At 47.0% G+C, this 20,635-nt stretch overlaps 1 protein-coding gene across 1 annotated transcript; it reads left to right on the forward strand.

Annotated features, from left to right (window-relative positions):
- Positions 1 to 8,763: 8,763 nt before the first annotated feature.
- PRNP (prion protein (Kanno blood group)) lies at positions 8,764 to 13,895 on the forward strand. Its single transcript, XM_080568358.1, has 3 exons — positions 8,764 to 8,960; positions 9,852 to 9,931; positions 11,616 to 13,895. The coding sequence occupies exon 3, from the start codon at positions 11,618 to 11,620 to the stop codon at positions 12,383 to 12,385; it is 768 nt and encodes a 255-aa protein (XP_080424484.1). The 5' UTR covers positions 8,764 to 8,960; positions 9,852 to 9,931; positions 11,616 to 11,617; the 3' UTR covers positions 12,386 to 13,895.
- Positions 13,896 to 20,635: the final 6,740 nt, after the last annotated feature.

Below are 20,635 nucleotides of genomic sequence, written 5' to 3' on the forward strand. Positions count from 1 at the left end.
ACACCTTTCCCCTGCTCATTTATTGATAACATAAAGACTAGAAATGACTTATTTCCAGCTCCTGGATGCAGTGTGTTTTACAAAAAGTAGTTATCTCCTTCATCAGAGTTTGTTTTTTTTTTTTTTTCCTCTATCTTGTTTTGTATGGGATCTGTGTTCTGTGCATTTAACTAAACCATTAAACCATTTCCCTTCTCATATCTTCTCTCTTGAAATTCAACCACTGCAGCACCTCACCTTCCTTGTGCTCTGTGACTGACCCTGAGAAGTGTCTACAGAATATCAATAATTCAATGGCTAGACAGCAGCAGGAGCCAGGAGCTCTGGCGCTAGCCCAGGTGCAGTTCCCCACCAACACCTATTTTGAGACATAAATCCCTTTTCCTTAGTCCCAGAAATAAGGAACTGGTGGGAACTAAGGAAAAAATACAGGAAATACAGCCAATTCTACCACAATCTGCCTATTTTTGGAATTAAAATAACATGAGGGCTTACTATTGTTGTTTCATTTTCCTTTTATTCCTTTCTATTTTTCAAGGAACACCGACCTCATTTTTTCTCCAGAAAAAGGACTTCTGTCCTTTTACATCTACTTCTCTCATCATCTCCTTAAAATATCTCCAAAAGCTAAAACTGTAGCATCTCCAGAAGAAACAGCTGCAGCAAAATGTTACTCCAAACTTCATTCTCATCCCAGTCGCCAAGATATTCCCTTTAAAGCTATTTTTGCAGAAGAGTTACAGTGGTTACTGAGGGAGCAATAATACTCCAATTTGCAGCTTTACATAATTTAATCTCTGCTGAGGAGTTGACATGATTGTATCAAACTAAACATCTTTGGTTCTTTTTGTGCAATGGATGACCTAATGAATCTTTAGCAGAATAACTCCAGCTCCCACACATGCTGAGCTTGGTGAGAATTCAAGTCCCAGAGGATTTGCTCCAGCTTAATTTATTTTTTACGTGACAAAATCCTTGGACTATTGATACCGTAAAAATATTTTGAATGGTGCAGATGTTTCTGGCCAGAATACAGACAATAAAATACCCTGGGAATTATAAACCATGTTGTATTATTAGCACTGATTATTATTTCCTATTTAATGGTCGCAGATGGGGCTTTGCTTGCAAGATACCTCATTGTGCCAAGCCTGGTGTGAGCAATCTTCCTGGTCCGTTGGCAAGATTTATGTTCCTCCATCCTCCTTAAGCCCTGCTAGATAGCAACTCCAAGCCCTGACAAGCCTACATGTTTCTATCCTTGTAATCTAATCCATAGTGGTTCTGTACAGATTTAACATAACTTTTCTTATCCCAGCTTTCTCCAAGCAGTCTGCAAGACACGGCATTTACGCTACAGCTGAGAGGTGGTGGGAGTTAGCAGGAGATAGAAATAAGGAATAAATCCTTTAGGAGAGTTGCAGGCTATAGTGTATCAGCTCAGCCACTCATGCTAACACATCTCAGTTGCAGATATATTAACTGGTTGACAAAATCTAGATGTTGCTATGGTGCGAAGTCTTTGCTGTTGCTTACAGGTAATTGCTACCCAGGGAAGAAAACACAATTCTAAATGATTTTTTTCCACACCCCAAGCAAAGTTCAACTTCCTTATCTGCATGCTGGACTAATTGGGAGGTAGCTTTTTTTTTTTTTTTTTTCCCTTTAGGAAAGTCATGCCCATGGGATAATCTTGGCTTGATTCTAAAAGCAGGAATATTATGTGTGGGTTTTTTTGTTTATCACACTGCATTAAAAAAAAAAAAAATGAGCTGCATCTGCACCCCAGTACACTCACTGTAACAGTGCATCTGAGGCGTGATGTTACAAATCTCAGTTTTTTATAAATAAAAAATTTGCAAATCTCAGCTGCCTTCAAGCTCACAGCTAGCATCCCTGGGGATAAACCTTTTGGATCATCCCAAATGGTGCTTGTTTATACCAGGTAAGAGTGAGCACGCAGCTTTTAAGCTAACAACGTAGTTTCTGCAACACTTGCATCTCCAATGCTCAGCGCTGAGGTAGCCATGGAGATGGCTATGGGGAGCACCGTGCCCATGACAACTCTGCATGAGCATCTGGAGCATCTTTGGAGCAGCATGCTTCTCCCTAGTCTCTTCCCTGCATTAGACCATGATTACTGGCTTGTTCTTGCTCCCACGCAGGGGACAGTAAAGCTTTTCCCCAGCAGCAATTCCCCTTCCAAAATAAAAGGGCAAAGAATGAAACACGGAGCAGATTTGGTACTAACGTCTCTGAGTATTTGATATATAACGTCTCTTTGGTATATAATATCTCCTTGACATATAACATAGAATCATAGAACCTTTAAGGTTGGAAGAGACCTCCAAGATCATCTGGTCCAACCATCCCCCTACCACCAATGTCACCCACTAAACCATGTCCCCAAGCATCACGTACAACCTTTCCTTAAACACCCCCAGGGACGGTGACTCCACCACCTCCCTGGGCAACCCATCCCAATGCCTGACTGCTCTTTCTGAGAAGAAATGTCTCCTCATTTCCAACCTGAACCTCCCCTGGCACAACTTGAGGCCATTCCCTCTTGTGTTATCGCTAGTTATCTGCGAGAAGAGGCTGACCCCCAGCTCCCCACAGCTTCCTTTCAGGTAGCTGCAGAGAGCAATAAGGTCTCCCCTGAGCCTCCTCTTCCCCAGACTAAACAACCCCAGTTCCCTCAGCCGCTCCTCACAGGACTTGTGTTCCAGGCCCTTCAACAGCTTTGTAGCCCTTCTCTGGATATGCTCCATGGCCTCGATGTCCTTCTTGTAGTGAGGGGCTCAAAGCTGAGCACAGCACTTGAGGTGTGGCCTCACCAGAGCAGAGTAGGCACTTAGCCATGTTGAACCTCATGCCGTTGGCCTCAGTCCATTGACCCATCCTATCCAGGTCCCCACGGACTTGTGACAGTCCAGGTGGAGTAGCAGGTCTCTAACTGTTTCCACCTGAACTGTGGGAAGGTTCTTCTGCTCCTCATCCCAGACTTCCAGTTCAGGAGGCTGAATACCCTGAGGATAAGTGGTCTGGCTAGTAAAGACATGCAAAGAAGGCGTTAAGAACATCAGCCTTTTCCTTATCCTCTATAGTCATATTCCCCCTGCACCCAGTAAAGAATGGAGATTCTCTTTGGCCCTCCTCTTGCCATTGATATATTTGATGGCAACCTCACCCTTACCTTGGGACTGCTCCCCCAGGTCCATCTCAGCATGAGCCTGACCCACAGCACAAGCCTCACAAAAAGCCTGTCAGCTTCCCAGCTGGAAGATGCGTCAAAATGCATGGAAAGGTGCACATCATGTGGGAAACTGTTTCAGTGTGTTAAAAACCCTAATAGCTGTAAGCCTAAAAAAAATATAATAATTGCCCTGAAGGCACACATTGCCCAAGCCCAGTTTATTTTTGCTTGTTTTACTGATACCTGGAGGAAAGAGGGATGAATGCTCAGCAGTGGCAGTGGTAGAAAACAAGGTGGACATGGCCCTGGAAAACTTTACCTGTGGGAAGAGGGGGAGATTAGGGCAGGAGCAGCTGGGCTAAGGAGATTTGCACACACGTTTGGCGAGAGAAGTGGGCTTAATCATCTCATCCTACCCAAGCACTTGAATTAGAAACCATGTCACTGGGAGTGAGAGTTTGATTCAGTCTCCTGTGAATAAACAAATCCTGTGAATAAACAAAGCAGAGATCTAGACCAAAATTATGTATAGAAAAAAAATACGGATTTTAAAAAAAAAGCACTTTACAGTTCTCTTTATCATTTCACCATCTCCAATCTTGTGTCATATCAGTCTTTTTTTTTTTTCTTAATTAAAAACAAAACAGCCTGTGTTTTCTGAAATTCCCATAGGGGAAACTGATTAGTTTTACCCCTCTCCCAGTTCAAACCAGACCCATTTCAGAGGCAGCCCCAGGGACTGCTGCATCATCTCTGCTCCCATCGCCCTTCCCACTGCAGGGACAATGTTCCAATACGTCAGCTGGGCTTTCGGCAAGCTCCTGCACGCTTTCAGCTCGCAGCTGACGTCCATCTGGATAGGAACTGGCACTGAAGCAATTTCCTGAAACTGCATCTGAGACTGGCACAGATGATTTATGTAAAAACAATGAAAATGGGAGTGCCTTCGCCCGCCTGGGGTGTGCCCTGGATTATTTTTAAGGAGCTGACCTCAGTGCTGCCGCACTATGTCATCTGATCATGCTCCCGTTTCTGAAAGTCTTCCAAGGGGATTGCAAGTTAAAAATAAATGGGAGAGGTGAAGGAAAGCCTCCTGGTGAGTCAGATATTACTAGCCCTGAAAAAAAAAAAAAAAAAGGCAAAGATATTCAGCTTTTCCTGCACAGGATCCAACAGGTCGGTCCTGCGCTACTTGGGGAAGGTCTGTGAGTAAGTTTATAGGAAGCTGGATTAAAGCATCACTGGCTGAGTATTTGTTCCTGCAGCTTTACGGAGCTTTAAAAGAGCCCAAATGCTGCCTGTCCTTGTCTTTTCAAACAAACAAGCAAGTTATTGAGAGGAAAGGACATAATGTGCTCTTTCTGTTAAGGATTTTGGTTCTTCTACATGCTCATGCTCCCAGACACAGAAGCAAATTGTTCACCCCCAAAGGCACTGACCCTGAGTGTCCCATGGCAGCTTCTCCAGAGGCACAGGACAAGTTATTTTTAAACAAAATATCATACTGAATCTGAATTCAGACAGCAAACTTCTTCCTTGAAGGATCGTGATTTACTTATCCATGTAGCCTGATTTCTCCATAAATTCATCTAGCTATTGCTTGCAGAACCCAGACTTGATTTTTTTTTCCTCTTTCAAAGCACTTTTATTACCAATGCTTATTCCAAAATGAAAAAGTATCCCCCCCCAAAAAAAAAGCTTTTATTTTATTTTATTTTATTTTATTTTATTTTATTTTATTTTATTTTATTTTATTTTATTTTATTTTATTTTATTTTATTTTATTTTATTTTATTTTATTTTATATTTTTTTAAAAAGCAGTTATTTAAAAAATAAAAACAGTTACAGCACCTGAGTGATGTCACTAGAGCCAGCAGGGCCACTCCCTGCAAATTCTGGGGGGGTTGTACTCCTTGCAGATTATCTTTTAAAGCTGCAGTGCATCACTGGGAAGGCATCAGCCTGTAGTCAGGGATGCCCCCATCTGTAAAGAGCTTAGGCATGCCCCTGCTTGGAATAGCAGGTGTACACCAACAGAGCTTGTTATACTCCTAATCAGATTGTAGCAAGTGGCTGTATATTTATAGCTCTTTTAAGATAGTTCTCTAATAGTAGAGGGTATGTTCTCCAAAAGAAGCTCACATTCAACTACTTCAGCTAACTTGCTTCCTCAAGGATCAAGCTGTGGCTTGGAAACGCAATAAGAAAGCTACCTCACTTATTTGCAAAAAGCAGTAATGCCTTTCAATGCTCACCCAGCTATGCCCTCAATAGGAGCCTTCCGCCCACAGCATCACGTCACACCAGTACCTGAGCCCCGTCTGCCTGTGGAGTGATTTGCAAGAATGTGCTGCAGAGACCTGCAACCCAAAGGAGATACAAGCATGGGGGATATAATTCCTCCCCCTGCCCCAGAACCATGGCTGCAGGCAGTCTCATTTGCTGGGGCAGGCATGAATTGATTTATTCTTTCATTTTTCCATTCCAGCTTTTGGCTTTGCAACAGAGCTGCATCTGTTAAAAAATAAAATCCTGGAAACAGCATGAGATGGCGCTTGAAAAAATTGCTTTGCTTGCTTTTCCCTCGTGTTTCCTCTCCTGGCACATTTTTGGGCCATTTGTGTCCTTGTCTGTCTCCAGGATTAGGAACTAGCTGTGACTTCTCCACAGGATCAGAGGTCGTGCAGTTGCTGCCTGTGATAGAGTGAAGGTGCATGCATTCAGTGTCCTGCTCACACCAGTTTTGTAAGGAGCATCATGGCTTGCTTCCACCAATGGCAAAGGGCTACAAATTTGTACAGTCTTTTTATTTATTTGTTTTTAACAGGAAAACTTACTGCACTCAAGAGTGGAGGAGAAACACCATCCATGAGCTGCACTTTCCCCTCATGCATTCCAATGCAGAATAAATGTGCAATTCAAGATTTCTATGTAATTCTTCAGAGCCTTGTGGAAAACCCCCTTGTTCTAAAAATGGGCCCAGTGCGGCATTTCTTGTTTGTTGGTAGGGACCTGCCTTTCCTGCGGTCCCCAGGGACTTGAACCCTGGTGGAGCTTTACCCTGTGTGTGCAATGAAGCCCTATGCAAAATCCCTTAATAGTTGTTTTGTTTTGTTTTGTTTTTAATTGAACAATGACATGGAAAATTAAGCCTGACTGAATGACATCTGTCCTTTTCTCTTGTACAGTTGCCCCTGGTGCTTTCCTTCCCTGCACTGCCATTGCCCCATTTATTCCCCAGATTGCCTTTTCTCTGCTCTCATTGAGGCAAGAGCCAGATATCACTGAGATATTGCCTTCTCAAGAAAATCCCGAAGTAGAGCATTTCACATAAGAGATTGTTCAGTGGTGATACCAGAAAATAAACCAATTTACAAATACAAAAATGTATTTCATTAACCCTTCAAGCACATAAAGGGAAGACTGTTTGCAGCTATTATTGCCCTTGAAGGGTTTAAAGCATTTCCTATGGAGGGAATGTTTTCCTAGCTGATTCCTAGCAAGGTGATTGATGTTCCATGCTTTGAGCTCCATGACTGATGCTCCAGTGTTCAAGAGGCATTTGAATAATGCTCTTAAGAATATGCTTTAACTTTTGGTTAGCCTTGAAATGGTCAGGCAGTTGGACTTGATGGTATTTGAAGGTCTCTTACAACTAAACTAAATTAAATTTCTTTTCTATTCTATTCTAAAGAGGTTTCCTGATGAGGTGACTGTGCTTGAGCCAGCTCAAGCCCAGATGTGTTCCCAGCTCCAGGGAGCAACTGCAGGACAGGGATGGGCTGTGAGACTTGGTGATCTAATCCCCACCTCCAAAACCTGTCAGATCACCCCAAAAACTTATATCCAGTAAACCTCACGCAAACTATTTTCATGCTTTCCCCTGCATTTACAAGCTGTGGCTTTCCCCAGGCGAGCCAAATTGCCAGAGTGCACTATGTGAACTGAAGCGTTGTGCATGAATTAAACCAAAATTTCAGAAAAAAAAAAATCAATGAGAAGCAATGAAGTAGGGTCACATGGATCTGGGTCCTCTTGCAGCTCTTGCACAGCTCTCATTATTAAAACAAAGTCAGTTCTTTCTATTTGTTACAAGAAAAAACAGCCCATTAATGCTTTCTAGCCTGGCACCAACTCCCTCCTCACTTAACATTGCATTACTGCATCCGCCTAAGCTGTGGCTGAGGCTGAAGATGAAGAAGGGCTGACCTCCAGCACAGATCGATACAGCTCTCAGGTTTCTGCCAGTAGAAATTTCACCCCAAGATACTTAAAGCAGGGAACACTGCAGAAAGAGTTTGTGTGGCTCGGTTAAAGAGATGCTGCAGGTTTGGGTGCTTTCAGTATTGCTAACTTCTACAATAAAATAAATCAGTTGGCTGGTCCTGTTCTAACTGCAGCTGGGATCCAACAGAGTTTCTCTATTTCCCCAAACAAGGTGAGAAGTTCCTCTGAAACAGATTATGGTGGAGAGATTTTGTTTTTTAGAAGTCACTGTTGGATTGATCTCAACCGTCCAATCCCTGGTGCTGTATTTCCTTCACAGATGCTTTGGATTTTAGATAGATAGTCCACTGATGAGTGCTTAAGCCAAACCCAGGGAATCAGGAACCATCTGTGCACCCACAAGAGGAATGAATGTGTCTACATATTACAGGAAAAATATTCAATCGGCCTGTAATAGCTGACCTTAATCCTGACCCAGTTATTTATTTTTTTCATATAGAAATGAATATGTATGTCAAGCAGGCACAGCCAAACCACCCAGCACAACCCACTTCCTGCCAGACAGAAGTTTCTTTTTTTTTTTTTTTTTTTAATTTTTTTTTCAAATATAATCTGGTCAGATGGATAGAGAAGCACATGGAGCAAGGGGCTGGAAGTCCTCTTTATGGCCAGATGTACTGTGTAATCCAGTGGTGGGAGCACCACCAGGGCGGCCATGCAGAAATCCATCTGGGTGCAATTAGCTTCAAGGTGCAATTGCATCTCCTAACCACTGTGCCAGTGCCCCTGGGTGCTCCAGGCTCAACCCTTTTACCGTAGCCTAACCTAAAGGATGGGAATTAAGGCCAGATGAAAAACTTGCCTGAGCCATTAGCGCACTATAGCCATACATTCCCTTATCCTCCAAACAAAGGGGGCTATATAAGCTTGTCATGAGCATCACATATCATTTTTAATTAGTGTTTGTGGTAGAGGCATACCTCAAAACACACATCTACAGGAGCTCTGCAACTGCTCTGCCGTTTCACTCAATCAAAGCAAGATGAACTCAGAAGACAGACCCATCATTTCTGCTGTCGGTCTAAGTCTATTTTATTCTCTACTCATCAAGCTGCAGAGTATCTCTCTCTGTATATTTTACAGTGGATGGGTTTTTACAAGCTAATGGATTTGGATACAAACGGCACCACTAAAAGCTTCCTTTGCTTCTCATACTGCGACACCCAGAGCCCTGACACTGAGCTTTCCAACCCAGCCCCAAATCCCAAATACAAACAACTCTTGAATATCACCGAATAGAAACAACTCGTGAATAAACCAGCCAAGCGCTGCAATTTTCCAGTTTTGCCTCTTGCATTGCTCGTACACGCCGGGAGAGATAGGGAAGAACCCAAAACGCTGTGCTCTCCGAGGGGAAGGAGGGTGCTGGCCAGGCTGTGCAGCTTGTGCTCGGCAGCCGGCTCCTCCCTCTCGCTATTTATTCCTTCCCCCGTCTCTGCGGCCGGGACTGGATCACCCTGAGCCGAGCAGGCGGTGGTGAGTGCCGGGGCAGGGACTCTGGGGGGCACGAAGCCAGGCGGGGGCTGGGGGGCAGCCGGGGCGATGGTCGGAGCTGGGCTCTGCGCGGCGTTGACGGCTGAATCGCTTTAGGGGATGAGGGCTGCCCTCCCTTCGCTGCCTAAAATAGGCATTTCCAGCTCCGAAGGAGACTGCCAGCCTTAAAAGAGCTCTGCTGCTTGCCGCTGCTTGGTTATTCCGATTCCGGGCTGATTCTGGTGGAAAAATGTCGTCGCTCCCCCCCCCCCCCCCCGGTCGACCCCCGGTGTTTTATTCGCCCGGTGTTGTGGGAGCCTGGGGCCCAGTGGTGCAAAATTGTGCTTCCCTGGTGCTGGGGGGGGGTGGAAAAAGGGGGGATTTCTGAAAGGCAGGGATGTTATTATCAGAAAGCAGCTGTCATGTCTTACACCTCCCCCAGCCCTGTTTTTGTGGCCCCGGTGCCACCGGCACTCAGCAATTCCCAGCATTGCAGAGGGGGCTCGGCTCGAAGCACAAACCGAGCGTCTTCCCCTCTACCCCACTGCTCCTCCGCCTTGCCCTTGCCCTTCCCCTTCTCCACCTTCTCTCTTTTCTCCTTTACCCTCATCTGGGCCCAGGGCACTGTAGCAAGGCCTGGCCTGGGGTGATTTTGGCAGGGGGTGCTGGATTTCCTCCCCGGGGCCAAAGCTGTATCTGACAGCCCCCCGCACAGCTGCACACTCCCACACATGTAATTGCTGTTCGCAATCGCTCTATGCAACCTCCATTTTCCCTTTCCCTTCTGCCATGCTGGCACTGTGGTTGTAAACACGGGTGCAGACATAAAACCCTCCTCCTACCCCTCCCTGAGTGCCATAAATCAGCTGAATTAATCAATCATCTCCATTCAAGGCTTCTCAGATCAGTCACATCATAAATATTATCTCTGAAACAAAGAAAGCAGCTACTGAGACCAGGCACCTCACCCCCAGGTAAGTGCATCCGCATTCCTTATCTCTTGCAGGGTTTTAATTGCGTTTATTAAGGGAGAAGCTCAGCCACCTGAGGAGCTCAGTAATTAGCTGTGCAAACACAACCGAACCCCCCCCCCCCCCCCCCGGGGTTTGTCAGAGCTGAAATACAATTAGGGGATCAGGTCGGTACTGCCGGGCTGGAATATCCTTTGGGGCCTTCCCAAAACCTGTTTTCATCAAGGCTGTGTTTTAGGGTTATTTTTCCACCCCTTGCAACTTGCTTCAGGAAGTCACATGTCTTAAAATGAGCTGCCAACTTGCTGCTTTTTTTTTTTCCCTATTTTCCAAATCCTTCTTTGAGATCCCAAGGGAGCATTCACCCATCCAAATTTTTTGACATGTCTTCTGGCTATTTTTAAACTAGCTGATCTCATTGTTGCTTGCTCCCAAGTGGGTGGGTACTGTGGGACTGGGAAAGCAGCAAACCTGGTGAAAAGCAGCTGCCAAGACTGGGTTTCCTCCCCATCACAGGGGTCACCTCACTGAATCCTCCCTGTTGTTATTTAAGACTCTTGCTAGTGATCCCAACCAAAATGCTGCTGTTAAAGTGCCGCAATTCAAGATTTCCTAGATTGTTTCAGGCCAGAATTTTCTGAGGGGTAAAAGGGCATTACTACCTGAATAGAAAGAGATTAGTGTCCTTTTTCATGGAGCATAAAACCTTAGCTGGTATGCAAAAGGAAAAAGTTCTGGCTTCAAGAGGAAATTGTTGTGGCTGTTTGCTCTGTTAAAAGCAATATCTCACAAGAGCCATCTGTTATCTGCATTAAACTTGTCTTTGGATTTACTTGTGACCATTAATGCCTGCAAAAAACACTCAAGATCCAAAATGCGGTTACTTCTTGCTGCAAGATGAGCCAGAAAGCATGCCCAGCACGTTGTCTACCCTTTTGTATTACTGGACACGCTTACTGATCATGAGGATTGCAGTAACTTGATGCTCCTTCGTGCTGCGTGTGGAACCTGAAGGGGGTTTTCAGTTCAGAAGGTGTTTTCCAAAGGCATAGACCTGGTGTTTATTACTCCTTCACTGTTTCACAGGGAGATAACAGCTCATTAAAGTGGCATTTCTTCCTCCCACCAGCTACTGTAAGTGTAAGGGACTCCTGGCATCCTGCATGCCCCGGGATGCCAGCAGCAAAATGCTGAGTAAGCAGCTTTGCAAACACATTAACCAGAAAGACACCACCAGCTGGTTTTCAGTTAAGGTCTGTTGTGCATAAACAGGGACTTGGGCAAAACACAGTGAATTTCATTCTTTTGCAGAAGATCTCCAGGGAGAGCCTGAGTGTAAACCTCAGGTCTGGTTAAGCATTTTTCCCAAAATTCTTTTTTCCACTATTGAGAATTGCTGTTAGCAGCAGAGCTGGCCCTTGTGGCTTATGGAAAGCTGTACAGGAGGTTCCAAGCAAGGGAAGGTAGAGATACAGGGGTTCTGGGGGGAGGGAGAAGGGAGTAAACAAGCATTTAAGCTCAAACTGTTCATTCTGTAGCTAGATTAAAGGGGATGATGTGTGTTTTATATGATGCATGATTTGGATGCAAGCAAGCATAAAGCCTGTCATGCTTACAAATGGTGCAGACAACAGCTGGGGGTCTCTGTCCCCTGCCCCTAACACACTGCTTGTCCTTGTACCTGCAGCCATGGCCAGGCTCCTCGTCACCTGCTGGTTGGTGGCCCTGCTCCTTGGTGCCTGCACTGATGTTGCCCTCTCCAAGAAGGGTAAAGGCAAACCCAGTGGGGGTGGCTGGGGCACTGGGAGCCACCGCCAGCCCAGCTACCCCCGCCAGCCTGGCTACCCCCAAAACCCTGGCTATCCCCACAACCCGGGGTATCCCCACAACCCAGGGTACCCACATAACCCAGGGTACCCCCACAATCCCGGCTGGGGATACAACCCATCCAGCGGAGGAAACTATCACCACCAAAAGCCGTGGAAACCCCCAAAGACCAACTTCAAGCATGTGGCTGGGGCAGCAGCAGCAGGTGCTGTGGTGGGGGGCTTGGGGGGCTACGCCATGGGGCGCGTCATGTCGGGGATGCACTACCACTTCGACAGCCCCGACGAGTACAGGTGGTGGAACGAGAACTCAGCACGTTATCCCAACCGGGTTTACTACCGGGATTACACCAGCCCTGTGACACAGGACATGTTCGTTGCTGACTGCTTCAACATCACAGTGACCGAGTACAACATTGGCCCCGCTGCCAAGAAGAACGGCTCGGAGGCAGGCCCAGGGGCAAACCAAACGGAGACGGAGCTGGAGACCAAGGTGGTGACGAAAGTGATCCGTGAGATGTGCGTGCAGCAGTACCGCGAGTACCGCCTGGCCTCGGGCATCCGGCTGCACCCTGCCGATGCTTGGCTCGCCCTCCTCCTCCTGCTTGCCACCCTCTTTGCCATGCACTGATAGGGTGTTGCACCCCGGCCCTGCAACGGTGAGATGTCTTCATGTCCCTGAGCCCACCCGAGGGGTTCCCCTCCCCTGTCCTCACTTTGTCCACCTTTGGTGAAGAGCTGTCAGGGTGAGTGGGCACTGATGTCCCCCACTGCCTCCCTACAGGCTCCAACTTGGGCAACCATGAGTAAATTTTGCCCTGTCCTGGTTGTGTCAGGACAGCTGCCAGTGATGGAGTAGGATGCCCAAAAAACAGTCATCACCACCTCCTCCTCCTCCTCTTTGGGGTCACCCCAAGAGTGATGGGCCCAACAGAGATGGGCTTGCCCAGCCTTCATCATCCCTGCAAGAGCATTTCTGAAAATCCTCTTTGCTAGGAAGCAGGGTTTTACCTAATCCGTTTAGCAACAGCAACACCAAAACGCCTTTCCCTGGGACACGCCAGTGTTGCAACTCTGAGCACGAATGCTCAGCACTCTTGCATTCCATGGGGTTTTATGGGTTTTGGGGTGCTCCAAGCAAGACCCTGGGCTGCTGGGTGTAGTTTTAACCCTTTAATCCCCCAAAACCACCCTCACGATGTACATAGGAACATATCAATGCTGCAGCTGGCATGCTGCAAATACCTCTTGCAGCAGCACCCCACCCCCAAAAAAGTGGGTTTGGAATAGCAAGGCTGAAGCCACAGCTACTTTCCGAGTCCCACCAGGGCTGGGTTTGGAATATCGCCCCGCACCACTTTGCTTTCAGCTGAGCCTTGCTGCCTTTTGTAGCCTGCCCAAAGGAGGCAAGTGTGAATACCTGAATGCCCAAGAAAAGCCCCCCAAAGTAACACCTGCAATGTTACAGCCCGAGAAAATGCTTTTCCTTAAGTGCTATGGGTGTTGAGTGCATCTTGCGCAGTCAGTCATGGAAGCATGGTCATTATTTGCCATCAGCACTGTAACCCAAAGGATGCAAAAATATATCCAAAGGGATTCCCAGGGGGATCAGTCACACAGGGAGGGACTTAAATCACCTAAACTGGACTGATACAGCAAACAGCATTGATAAAATGAACCCTGAGGAACTGGCGATGCTGGAAAACCACCTTTCACAAATAATTTGACACACTCACGGCACAGCTGCCATGGCAATGGCAGCTGAAACTATTGCTTCTTGTGCTTTGGTTGATGCTGATTTGTATATAGGCTGTAGTATATGTAAAGTTACACTTGTCAAGCTATTTAACACCGCATAGATCTGATATATATCATGTATTTTGGCACTGAATGCCCCTGTTGGCGATATCAAACCATTCTAAATGATTTTCGCATCAGTGTAAGCTAAGTGGAGATATACATAAACACAGAGCAACAAAATCTTTTGGGATATTCACTGCAAAAGCAGGACATGGAGTTAACATGTACTTTGTGATACGCGACTGTTTTGTAAATTTGTAACAGCGCATGCACTGCATTTTACCTTCCAATACTTTTCTAAGTGTTCGACATCTGGTGCAAATTAAAACAGGTGAAGCGAAGGTGCAGGTCAGCCTCCTTCATGCGAACGCCTCCCTGCAGTTTTAGCTCTTGCCATCTTGAGATCCCACACCCCATCCCAGGGCTTTGGTGACATCCTGGTCTCATCACCTGTTTTCCCCATTTTCTTCCCCTTTTCCCCGCTTCTTGCCCACTTTCTCTCTCGGAAGCATTCTGTAGGGATGTGCTTCAGATAGAAGCAGCTTTCTTTTGCCCTTTCTGACCCTGCCTCCCATCACGTGGACATATTGTTCCCCTTTAACACTGAATTTAACCCAGAAACCACAATCTGAGTTAACCTCTCCTCCCCTGCTTCCACAACTGGCTTCAGTGCCATCCAACAAACATTTTCTAATAAAGCCAAAACAACAGCTGAGGACCAGGATATCTTCTCCCCATTTGAACCTTGTATTCCTCCCTCTGCTTGTCCAATAAAAGAGCTTTCATGTTTGCTATTTCAGTGGAGATAATGCTGAACAACGTCACATGAAGCCTCAAACCATACTTACTGCTGCCAGAAATTGGAATCTCCCATAGTTCAAAAAACAGCACAACTTTTGGGCCATTTGGAATGTAGCGAAGCTTAAAGATTGCAATTAAACGAACTGAAGGGTTTGGGCACCTCAGCGTGATGGTGCCTTTTTTTGCAGCTTGGACTGGTTTGGTTTGAGCCCATGCAGAATGCTATTAATTGTACTGCAAAACCCCCTTCCCACAAGGACACTAAAGGATTTGGTCTTCAAGCAGTGCTCCAGGTAAACCCCCAAAGTGTCTCTTTTTCATACTTCTGGCGGGGAAAAAAAAATATTCAGCACTAAATAGATTATTATTTCTGAGTGCAAGAAGCCTGCTCAGAGAAGGAAACCACAAGAAGTCGTTAACAGGGATCGAGAGCTCCCATAGGTGTCTGGAAAGAGCAAAAGTTTTTTCTTCCTTGAAATTAGCTACTGGGTGTAACCACATTATCTCTGACTATCGGTAAGGAGCCCCAAATGGGGAGTGGGGTGAAAAAATAGATGGCAGGCAAGAAATGAGCAAATTTTATTATTTGGAGCTAGTTACCAAAGTGAGGGGGAATAAATAAGATCTCCAACATTACATCCTTGCTGTTCCAGAGCAATGCAAAAAAAATGGTGATGAAGAGGAGGATTTGGGGAATAAAAAGCCCCTATGACTTTGTTGGCTCTTCCCTAAGCTTCCCTGGGACTGCTACTCAGCTTTTCTCCTGCACCAATTCAGTTGTGAAAGCAACCCAGCCGCCACCCAAACCCAGCCTTCAGCAGGTCGGTTAGCCTAAATAATTGCAGTTGAATATCTTAGAATGCTCCCAGGTCATTTTAGGGGTGCAAAGAGATGCAGCACCCCAAAACACACCACTTTAGCTGCCCCAGCCCTGCTTGTGATCCTGGGTGGGATTTCTCATTGCTCCAAGTGCAAGGTGCACAGGAGCAGCTCGTCCCTTCCATCTCCAGACAGATGTTGCAGGATGCTTCCCCAAGGGGAAGTGGAGAAAATGTCTTTGCAGATGGCCAAGGAATGGCCTGCATGGCTGTTCTCTGCACGCTGGGGAAGCTTTATCTAACCTTTCTTATTAATTAACACATTGCAAACCGAGAAACAAGAGCAACTTCAAACTTCAAATAAATATAAAATGGTAGCAGTGAAGGCATGGTTCTTTGGGGTTGGGCTTAGAGGACCCAGATCCTGTTCCAGCAAACTGCAGGTAAGCTCAACATTTAAAACAAAATGAAAGAGAGAAAGAGAAAGAGGGAAAGAGAGAGGGAAATGGGGAAAAAGGGGGAAGAGGGAGAGAGAGAGAGAGAAAGAAAGAGAGAGAGAAAGAAAGAGAAAGAGAGAAGAGAGAGAGAGAAAGGAAGGAAGGAAAAGGAAGGAAGGAAGGAAAGAAAAAGAAAGAAAGAAAAAAAGAAAAGAAAGAAAGAAAAGAAAGAAAGAAAGAAAGAAAGAAAGAAAGAAAGAAAGAAAGAAAGAAAGAAAGAAAGAAAGAAAGAAAGAAAAAGAAAGAAAGAAAGAAAGAAAGAAAGAAAGAAAGAAAGAAAGAAAGAAAGAAAGAAAGAAAGAAAGAAAGAAAGAAAGAAAGAAAAAGAGAAAGAAAGAAAGAAAGAAAGAGAAAGAAAGAAAGAAAGAAAGAAAAAGAAAGAAAAAAAAGAAAAACACATTTTCAAGATGAGTGTACTGATATTGGGGCTAGCAACATCTGCATGGCAAGTTGGGTCGTTCCCAAGTTCCAGTAAGGGAAGGTCTGACCTCAGCACACAGCAACACAAAATGGTTATTTCCAGACCCCCAGAAGCCAGACATTTTCCTGCACTTCACTCAAAGTAGATGAAGCTGCTCCAGGGCCAGCAAGGCAGGTGGAAACACTGACTTCGGCAATGCTTGGAGGAGGCTCAAAAAAACTATGTCCACCCTCTGTGCCCACACAGCACTGAATTAATTGGCTAAATACTGCAAATCCTGCAGTGTTCGTGGAGCTTTGCTGCCAAACAAACAGAAAGTGTTTCTGATTTACCATGCTGATAAAGGAGAAATAAAGTGCAAATGCAATAGTTTAGAGGTAGTTTTTTTTCTGCTGTCTTTGAAATCTCTTTATCAAGGTAAAACCCTCACTTGACAAATAAGCATTCCCTATGGAGGCTGAACAACACCACACTTTTTTTCTACCAAATAACAAACAAACAAAACACCCGAAACCCTCTAAAAAGTGTGTTTTTAGTGCAAGTGATGTTACAGCTGGACAGTTGGCACAGAGCTGGAGGAGGGATGTGCAGGGGATGTGCAGGACATGCATCGCTGCCGGACACTTGCCGCCAAGCGGACGACAGCTCCATCTCCTGTCCGAGCTGTGCCCCAGCTCCAAACAGCAGCCCTGGAGATGTTTTTGCAATGCTCTTATTCCCGAATACACCTCCCAAGGCAGCTCTGATGTCTCAGGAGTTGTTATTTCAGAGGAAAAGGAATGAAAAATGCCCTTTCCTCGCCTGCTGTTGCTTTCATAAAAAGGTGGTTGGGGGTGGTGGTTGTGCATGCCCTATGTGTTGCATACCCTTCGGAGGAAGAAAGCAAGAAAAAGGTGGGACTGCATGAAGCTGTGGCATCTCTGAACTCAGGCTGCAAATCAGATGGTTGAGTGGAGGATGCTCGTAGCATGGTCCTGCCATCTAGCCTGGGCAGGTCAGGATGCAAAACATGGGTTGGAAGATGTAAATTCAGGCTTATCATTTACATCACCTAAGCACGCTAAAAACAACCAACCAACCCCCAGTATGTTATAGGAACAGCTGTACTTGTTCAACCTGAAAGTGAACCCAGGCTGTGTCCTAAGCCAGAGGAGAGGTGACAGAAAATCATACTCAGCATCATTTAAGTGAGAAAACCAGGCTCAGCAATATTTATCCTTACCTGCAGGAAGATGAAGCTGGGGACTGCCCCATTGTTTTTTGGGGACGCCCCAATAGTTTGCTTGGTTCCTCTTTGCTTGCAGCAGTGGCTGAGCTGCTGCACCTCAACCAGGTTTTTGGAGAGGTTTAACCACACAAGACAGAGAACAGAGATAAAAATGCAGGACCTGGGGCAAAAGGATCCCTCTTTTCCCAGAAGGACATCAGAGAGGATTTGCATCAATTTCTCTGCTGGGAAGGCCTGGAGGAAAAGCAAACCCGAAACATCCACAAAGGGCAAATCCTGGAGCAGGGAGCCCCCACACCCCGGAGAACGGGCAATCCCATAGCTGCCTGTGTTTTGGACAGGGGATGCTAAAGACTGGGACAGATTTGGTCATATTAATGCTGGAGAGATGGGACAGGAGGAGTTAGTCCCCAGACAGTGTGGTTACCCCCAGTGCCACCCTCTCTGCAATGTCCCTTAGCAGTGCAGGGCTTCCCAGGCTGCAGATGGTACTAAATATGATGGATTTCGTTTAAGGCTCCCCATGACACAAGCAAATCTGCAGTCCAAGAAGGTATGCCCCAATACTGCAAACTGGAGCAAGAGGCTGTCTCTAGGCCAAACTTTATTGCAAGTCAAAGGGGTTCATTTTGGAGCCCCATGTCCCCACTGAATCTCTGTGCTTTTTTCTGGGGGGGGGGGGAGGGGCATCTTTTTGCAAAGCCGTGCAGTGCAAAACCAGATCCCAAGCACCATGGCTGGTGGGGCTGATCCGGGGCTGCCTGCCACCATCCAAGTGCAAATATTGACACTTCTTTGCAGGGCTTGATTTGATTGTATGCTTGATGGGTTTGCAGGATCCAGTTGGCCCCAAGGTGGCCGCGAGTGTGGTGATGGCTGCTCGGCTCCAGCTCTCACAGAGGGTCCCGTCATGCCAGTGGGGGAAACCAAGACAGCAGCATCCTCCCGCCTCCCCCCAAGCCCCATCCCACCTCCCAGCACAGTCACGCACCAGTAAATCCCCACAGCTTCGGCTCAGAGGGGTCACCCAGGTGCCCGTGCCCCCTCCCCACACTGATGCTCAGAACTGCATCCTGTGGCTGACGAAGCAGATGGCATTAGCCAGCAGCAGAGTGGGGACAATGCCATCGTGCTGGTCCCTGGGGGCTCGGCTGGGGGGTCCCCGCTTGGCCCCCAGCTCTGGCCAAACTGGGGCATGAAACCCCCCCACCAGTGGAGGCTGCCGGGCGGCTGGGGGGCCGTGGCCAAGACGAGATGGCCGTGGGCGTCCCAGGAGCCCCATGCCGTACCCCGCGGCAGCACCAGCCGCGATGGCCCCTGCCACCTTAGAGCCACGGCTAGGGGTGCCGCCGCCACGGGAGACAGCGCGAAAGCCCCCGCGCAGCCCCCCGCCACCACCGCCTCCTCCTCCACGTGCCCCGGCTCTTCCTCCAGCTCCACGGCGGCCACCGGCAGCATCGCTGAAGAGGGCGAGCAGCAGCACCACCACCCAGCACCAGGCATCGCGGGGCCTCATCCTGCACGACCTGCAGAAGGGGCGCAAGGAGGGATGGTGAGCACCGGCATCCTCCTTGTGTGCTCTGTGCATGCAGCCGTCTAGCTCGCATCCAGATCAGGCCAAGCGATACGTCTTATATTTTCTTACATTGTATTGTGTTATATTATACTACACTACACTATACTAATGTATTTGATTTTGTATTTGGTATGCTTCATGTAGTTGATATAGTTGACATAGTTGATGTATTTTATGTAGTTGATGTAGTCAAAGAACCATAGATTGATTTGGGTTGGAAGGTGCATTAAAGGCCATCTAGTCCAACCGTACCACCACGGGCAGGGACATCAAATATATTTGATATATTTAACATATTTATCATGTTATTTAACCTATTATTTCATCTGTTATTTAAACTATTTACCATAGTCAGCATATTTAATACATACAAAGTTAGCCCGGAGGGTTGGCACTGCTGTTGTGGCACAACCTCCCGCGATGCCAACATGCGATGCGAATGCTCCTGAGCTCCTGAGAGAAGCTGCACCTTCATTTTTGTGACCCAGCGAAAAGCAGCGTGGCAGCATGGTGAGGACTCCCCCGTACTCCCCCGCCACCCCTCCGGCTGAGCAAACAGGCTGATTGTGCCGAAGCTGCTGAGCCATCACTGAGCCGTGTGGACAAAAGCCTTTTGAAAAGGCAGAGCCCCGTGGCTGGGTGCCCTGGCTGAATGAAAGGCGGCAGAGCATCCCTGCGTCAGCATTTCCCCCGGTAGAAGGTGCCAGGCGTGACCCCTCGGCCCCCCCCCCCCCCCCAAGCCTGACACATGGGAGGCAGTGCAAACACAGAACTTCCAAAAAAAGGGCTTAATTAGTTAAATTTGCCAACTTTTCCACTGTTAAGAGGGCATGCTCCTCCAAAGATCGTAATACCAGATTTTATTTTTTTTTTTTGCTATAAAGAAAGCCAGGATAGGTGCATGTTCCCATTCCAGATGTTTGCAGCTGCATCACTGCTACTGGAGCAGTGAGGCTGGAAATGCAGCAAACCTGAGCAGCAAAGCCCCACAAAAATTAAGACTACTCTTTTCCTTCCTATTTCCCTCCCCTTTTTCCCTGCAGCACCCACATTCATGGATCAAATCCCAGCGAAAACCCTGGTGCCGAAGTGCCCAGGCAGGGTGCAATGCCTCCCTGGGCTGCTCTCCCCATCCCGACCCCCAGCTCTGGTGCATGCTGCAAACCTGCAGTTTTCACTGCTCCATCCACACTACATCTTATCCTCTTATCCCGCTCTGCCATGCCACATGGCTATGAGCTGCCCTTACCGTGCCTCCGTGGCCGCGCTGGAACTGCCTCTTCCCGTCTGCACGCGCGGGGCTCAACTCACACTGGGCTTTTCCCAGCTGATAAAACATCGACAACAAGGGCCAACGTCACACGTTTCCCCTCCTGCACGGGGAGGGATAAATTTCACTGGGCTGGCTAACATGAGACGGTGGCTTCCAGCAAGCTCAGCGTCATGAAGGAGAAAAAACCAAAATGCATCAGGTTGAAAAATTCAGTGGGTTTAAAACAAGCCCAATCAACGCACAAGTTTCCTTCCAGACATGACTTTTATGTTCTGGAAGAGAAATACCCAGAGGATCGAGCACGCTAACCATGATGCATGGGGATAAACAGTCTGCTTAAGGGCCAGATAAACCTCACAGCAGCAAATTCTCACAAAAATCACCCTGGTGATTGGGTTGCGAGTCTCCAAATCTGCAACACAGGATGCTTCTCCTTAGGAAACACCTCAGCCCTCATGCTGGCAGAG

This window comes from Anser brachyrhynchus (genome assembly GCF_964034855.1).
Source record: "Anser brachyrhynchus genome assembly, chromosome: 26".
NCBI classification, from domain to species: Eukaryota; Metazoa; Chordata; class Aves; order Anseriformes; family Anatidae; genus Anser; species Anser brachyrhynchus.